This window comes from Panthera uncia (genome assembly GCF_023721935.1).
Source record: "Panthera uncia isolate 11264 chromosome A1 unlocalized genomic scaffold, Puncia_PCG_1.0 HiC_scaffold_17, whole genome shotgun sequence".
Lineage (NCBI taxonomy): Eukaryota > Metazoa > Chordata > Mammalia > Carnivora > Felidae > Panthera > Panthera uncia.
Window position 1 is genome coordinate 25287868 of NW_026057577.1, and position 6788 is coordinate 25294655.

A 6788-nucleotide genomic window follows, 5' to 3' on the forward strand; every position below is an offset into this window, starting at 1 on the left:
TGGTTTTATTCAAAGGTTTGGGTGTTCCTAGTTGTCTGTTCATATCTCTGCTTGAAAATATGTATTTTTACAGCAGTGTGTATAAATTCTGAAACAGTAGCCTAGCTCTGGAGATTTCTTAGAAGTGTAATGAGACATGCTGAGAACCCATGTTCTACATGGTGATGTCCTCCTGCAGTTTCAGGTATTGTAGGTAAAATGGGGCACTATTTTAATTGTCTGGCTAGTGTACACACTAGAAGGCTCCTTTATCAGAATTTCCACTTCAGAGAGCCATACTACATCTTTATCCTGGGGTTAACAAGCATAATCTATCTCTTTTACCTTTTTCTCCCTCTGCTATCCTTGTGGTAATCTGGATTTACTACAGACTCTCTTCTGCTTCTCACCCCAGTCCCAGCATTGATACTTAAGAACTAAACCCTCAGTTCACTTTCCTTAGGAGTAGTTCTCAGGGTTTATCCTGGCAGCATGCATTGTCAGCTGCCAATGTTTCCAAAATAAGCAAAGGATGAGGCAGAGGAACCAGGTCACATAGTGGCAAAATGCAGTGCTTAATCTATCACCTTGACAATTCCTTCAGGGTCCTTTTTATTATAGGGTTTTTTTGTTTGTTTGTTTTGGTTTTTTTTTTTTTTTTGCATTTATTCACCAACTATTTGGATGTCTCTAGAGCTCTTATCTCTGTAGTGGTTTTTCTCTGCTCTTCAAATATTCTCAAATATTCAGCAATCTGATCTCATCTGCTTTTAAGAATTCCTCAGTATTTCTGGTGTGCTGATGGCATCCTTTCTTGTATTCAAAAATAACTTCAATTACACCAATATGTAGATGGCTCATAAATTTCTATCAGCAATCATCCATATCCAACTTGCCTATTTGGCATTCTACTTAGTCATCTTAAAAGCACCCATAACCTAATATATTAAAAACATAATTTATGACCTTTCCCTCAAACGAGATTTTTTTTCAGTAAATGGCACCACCTTGTATCCAGTTATGCAAGCCAGAAACAGGTGTCATCTTTGATACTTCCATCTCCTTCATTCTTCATTTGCCAAATTCTGTCAGTTTCGTTTCCTAAAATGGTCATGAGCTATGCTCACTTCTTTCCATTTTCAATGTCATCCTTTAGTACAAAGTGCCATCATTTCTCCCCTAAAATACTGTAATAACCTCCTATCTGGTCTATTTGCATCCATTCATGCTTCTTTCCATACTGTAGCCAAGATGATCATATATCTTCCTAAGTAAAAGACTCCAGTGGCTTCCTGCTGCTCCAAATATAAACAGCCATATCTTTGACATGGCCTACAAGGCTCGGCAAGGCCTCTGTGTGTGTTCAACCTTGTCTTAATATTGCATTTACCCCTCCTTTCTGAACGACAACCACACTGGACTTCTTTCAGTTCATTGAACACGTAAGGCTTAATCCCATGTTACGGTCTTTGCTATTCCTCTGCCTGGGTGGCTCTTAACTCACCTCTTTGCATAGCTAATTTCTCCTTTTCTTCCAAACTCAATTCAATTGCTGTTCCTTCATAGAAGCTTTCCCTAATCTCTCCAGCTAAACTCAATTTGTTACATTCAAATCAATCTCTTTTGTAGCATTTATAACAATTTTAATTTCCTGGTGTGTACTTGAAAGCTATGAGGATGAGGTCCTTTGCACAGGCAGACGGATTCACCTTGGACTAGGAGAAAGATACCTCTTCCACTAAGATGGGAAGATGAAGCAAAAATACAAATGGATGCTTATGTTCAGAAGAAAGAAAGTTGAGAGAGCTCGTATCTGGCAGTCTTACCTGATACTAGCTCACTACTCGATGAACTACTGTCAACCTGGAGGTCATCAGTCATTGACTCCTAAGTGAAATAAGAATTAAAGGTATAGCACAAACTATGAGACTGAATATTTTTATATTTTATTATATCACATTGATTTGGTTACTTTGAAACGAAAAACTGAACTTTGTGTATCAGCTTCATATGTATAATAGATTCTTTCAGTTTCCTGACCACAGATGTAATCTGATATTTAATATTAAATCTAAAAATAAATACTGAAATATAATAATGTGGGCACATCTACAGAGTCAGCAATATACTAGTCAACTAACTACTGTAGGTTAAACCAGCACCTAGAAAGTGAACATTCTTCTGACCACCTAGGTAAGAAAAGTTTTTCTTTCTCTAGATAGGAAGGCAAAATAAATCAAAAGACTGATAAGTCTAAATAAAATACGAGAAATACAACTAAAGGCAAACAAATATAAAAGTATTTGTTATATATGTGTATAAAAGTGTAACTACCTTCAACATATAATGAATAAGCATTTCACCAAAAAAGAAACACAGATAGCCAATAAAATAAAAAAAAGTATTAATTTTACTAGTATTCAGAGAAATGGAAAATCAGATAACATGTTACTTTTCATCTATCAAATATATGTGTTTTCAAATTATCAGATAAAATGGTGCCAACTGCCCAGCATGAATTAAAAATGATTCAACCCTTGACCCACTGCAAAATTTTTTATCTTAGAGTGACAATTTGAGTGTACACAAAAAACTTCTGTGGTAGAATGCCCACTGATATCTAAAATGGCAAAACCTTGGAAACAATTTCAATCCTCCAACTACAGGAAAAAGTCATACAAATTACAGTATAAGACAAAGCACTATGCAGACACCAAAAATCATATTTTTAGAGACCACTTAATGTTAGAGGGATATACAATCAGGCAACAACTTTTAAATTTAAAAAAAGGCACAGAAAAAAAGGAATGTAGAAAAAATATATAAAAAGTAGAAGAAACTTTTTAAACACTTTTTTTTGGCATAGTCTGGATCATCTACAACGAACACTTAACAGTGTTAAAATCTGGGGTAAAATCCTTTAAAAAAATGCCTTTGTTGAAACTGCCCACCCCCAAAACACATGTTTTAGAGATATATGTAAGCTAAAGCACTGGAACATGACTATTTAATGCTAATGGTAGATGAGTCACAAGCAATTTTTAAAATCTGAGTTTCTCCAAACTACTGCTATGTATCTTTAAAATACTGTACAGAATCCATATTAAGTACAGTAGGTCAAGAAATTATATAATATACTAATGGTAACGAACACTGTTTCTAGTTGTTAATGGAAAGTCAAATAAGAAAACATGAAAATGACTTTGAAATGCTTTTAAGTGCTCCTCAACATAAGGGAGTTACTAAGAAAAACTTACATATACCTGTTTCATAGAAAATTACTCAGTAATGGGCATTTCTCAAATTTTTGTCAAGGGAAATTAAAAATAAAAAATGTGGCTATGAATCCACCAGAATCAGAAATTCAAGGCCCTGTCTAAAGAGAAAACACCAACGTTTATAAAAATGCTACGAAGCCATGTATTCTCTATTGAACAAAGACTATACTACATTTTAATCTACAGGCGCATCAGTTACCGCTGGTCTCTGCTGTTAAGTATACCCAAGGTCCGTAAGAGAAATATACATACACTCAATGGAGCAAACTTCTCATCCCAGGGCTCTTCACTAGTGCTATTTCCACGCAGGCTTTTCTGTCCTGTAACTCTTAACTGAGTGCTAACAAACAAACAACGCAATTAGTTTGCACGGTCTGGGCTTGGCTTTCCACGGCTCTGTTCATACTGTTCAGAATCTGAAAGGCCATGTGGGGACGCCATTAAGAAAAAGACCCCAGTGGGTTAATTGTACCAATACCCAACTGATGGTGTGAATGCTTTCTGAAGATTTGAGCTCACTTGCTTTTAGGTAACTTGGCAAAACTGCTCTTTAAAAAATTCTGGGCCTATGTTGTGGGAGGAGCGAAATCACAGTATTCCACCTATTTTCTTCGTTGACTCTCGGAAGGATAAGTTGGCTATTGGCAGAAAATGAGGATGAAAATTTTGAGGGGAGCCAGAGGCATGGGCTTGGCACAAGTGGCTACGCACCTCGGCGGCCTAGAGCGGCTAACTCCCCGCCCACTCCACTCGGCTCTCTCTGAGATCTTCGGCAAACAGGGCGCTTCTCCTTTCAGGCCTAAGAGAGGGCGGCATATTTCAGGGAGAAGCCCCAGGCCCGTTTGCCGGCCTCGGGTTTCCCTGGGCCGAGGCCTAGCCGCCCCCGCCCTTCGCCTTTGCCGACCCCGAGTGCCGCTCCACAGGCTTGCCCACCCGGGCTTACAGTGCGCAGAGTGCCTTCTGTCTGGACCTGGAGGGGCCTCCGCCTTCACCGTGGGGCCTAGCTCCGGCGTCGGGGTTAGGTTGAGCCTCTGGCCAGCCCGCTTCTTGCGGGTATACACCCGTAGCGACCACATTGCCACCCTACCCCCCAAGGCCTTAGGGGCCTCTTGGCCCTCCACAGCCTCTCTCGTCGCCTTCCGGAGGAAGTAAGCTAGGGTCTGAGTGCCTCAGCGTCCACGCACAGAAGCTGCCTGCGGAGCAGTATGACAAGAGCTGGGCGGAGAAAAGCCCACGGAACCAACTGCTACACTGGACTGACGAGCACCCCGCCTCGCTCCCGCCTTTTTTTTTTTTTTTTTTTTTTTTTTTTTAATCTCGTCCAAGCCATGCGCTGGCTTCTGGGAAACGGAGTGACGTGAAGGCCGCCCCGCCCCCCTGGAGGTGCGGCGTCCGGGTATTTGGCGGTAGACCCGCATGGTTGCAGGTCCAGTGGCGCTGGCTGTCTCATCTCACGCTTGAAGAGAAGCTTATGGGAAAAAGCCTTTTAATCTTCCTGGTGGTTGCAACCTTTGCTTTTTATTTTTCCCTTAATGTGTTGAGCTCATCACCTGCGTGCTACCGATGGCTTAGCCCATCTCATTATAAACATTGCATTAATGCCTCAGTAATATTTTAGGTCTCTGAACATAGGGAGTCTTGGTGGGGTGCGGAGTGCGGTGGTCAGCCTGACTCAGTGCAGGGAAAGTCAGACAGCAACCAAAGCACATTACCAGCAGAGAATATCCTCCTGAGCAATCAACTTCAGTTCCGGGGCCACCGGTTTACTGGGGAGCCATGGCATTTGAGAGTTAGCATTCAAAGACCTTGCTTCCAGGAGATTTCTTCTTAAGGATAAGAAGAATCCCTTCGCCCCATCCAGGAGCTATCTCCTGGACGTCTGGGCAGCTTTATGGTCAAGGTAGAGAATTTCTTACCTCTTAGTGTCCTGGGGCTCAGCTTGTTTGCTCTGCCTCATTGCAGGAACGTAGGAATGACTTCCCTCTCTCCATACATCCTGGTTGAACCACCTGGCTGCATCTGATAAGCATATTGTGCATATAATAACCATCTTCATATTTTTAAAATGACATTTCACAACATTAAAAAATGCGTTTGTAGATATAAAATTCAAAAACTCAAAGACTTGTGATGTTCCAATATTGTATGTGTGACTATAGCACACATATAGCCACAATGTTTTCCTAATTAAATTCCTCTGAACTTTTTAAAATTTAAAATTTTCTCATAGAAAGTCACAACAATCGATTTAATATACAATTAATTATTAAAACTTAGCTTTATAAAGAACAGAAGGTAGGAATTCCTACCTAGTTAGATATAGTGCTTTGAGTCACTGAATCAATACTTACTTAGCATCTTAGTCTGTGTTAGGCATTCTGGTAGGTCCTGGGGATACAGAAGTGTGTTAGAAATGGTCCTTCAGTCTAGGATCTCAAAGTCTTGTTGCAATACAAAGCAATTATCATATTTCAACCTCCTTTCTTTAGTCACATCCATAACATGCTGACAAGCAGTCTCTTGTTTACAAGTCAGGTCTCCAGGCTCTCCTCTCTCTGGAGGCTATTGTGAAAAAAACTCGGAGTTCTTAAATGACTTGTGGGAGGTATGGATCCTTCCATGCCTTACACCTAGAAAGGGAAGAAACAATGAAAAAGGAAAAGAGCTTAAAGCAAAAGCTGATCTGTGCTTTGGTGTCCCTATTCCTTAATTGTCTTGCTATACTGATCTCCATTTACTGAAATGCCATCAAGTAAAGGTTTATGGAAGTTAATGCATAGGGTTTCAAAACTGGAAATAACCTTTGGAATGATTTCTTGAGCCAAAAGGGGTCCTTGAAGATGATCTAATTTACCCCTCATTTTGCAGCTGAGGAAACTACAGGTTAGGGAGGCTCGTTATGACAGATGATTGGCATAGGTGGCATGAGTCTCCTGGCATTTGGCTAGTGTGCTTGTCATGGCCCTGTTCTTCGTAACACATGGCTGGGAAAGGGGTCGGGGGAGCAAGGAAAGGAGTTTGAAGCCCTCAGTTGCAAGGGGATGAAAGATACTATAGACACACTTGGTCTGTTTAAAAAAAATTTTTTTAATGTTTTATTTATTTTTGAGAGAGAGCGAGAGAGAGAGAGAAAGAGCAAGCGAGCAAACAGGTGAGGGGCAGAGAGAGAGGGAGACGCAGAATCCAAAGCAGGTTCCAGGCTCTGAGCTGTCAGCACAGAGCCTGACGTGAGGCTCAAACTCACAAACTGTGAGATCATGACCTGAGCCTAAGTCAAACACTTAACTGACTGAGCCACCTATGTGCCCTACACACTTGGTCTGTTTAAAGCTTCACCCAGTGCCAGCCTATAAAAGGGAAGGAGATGTGTCCCATACAAAAGGATGGGCAGAGACGTCTCAATTCAATTATCTCTCTGTATCTCCTCATTCTATCCCCAGATACACAAATGTCAGTGCAAGCATTCATCAAGTTAAATTGAACTTCTCCTGTTTCCCTTTGTACTACTCCCATATCTAGACTCAGAATTCT

The 6788-nt window shown here is 40.7% G+C and overlaps 1 protein-coding gene across 2 annotated transcripts in view; it reads right to left on the reverse strand.

Annotated features, from left to right (window-relative positions):
* MEIKIN (meiotic kinetochore factor) overlaps positions 1-4516 on the reverse strand; it is a 79773-nt gene extending 75257 nt beyond the window's left edge. For both annotated transcript variants that reach the window (XM_049649126.1, XM_049649124.1), the window contains exons 1-4: positions 4201-4516; positions 3969-4056; positions 3510-3597; positions 1806-1866 (exon numbers count right to left, since the gene is read on the reverse strand). In XM_049649126.1, the coding sequence (XP_049505083.1) occupies positions 1806-1866; positions 3510-3597; positions 3969-4056; positions 4201-4333 (370 nt within the window). In that variant the 5' untranslated portion in view covers positions 4334-4516. The remainder of the gene's footprint in view (positions 1-1805; positions 1867-3509; positions 3598-3968; positions 4057-4200) is intronic.
* Positions 4517-6788: the final 2272 nt, after the last annotated feature.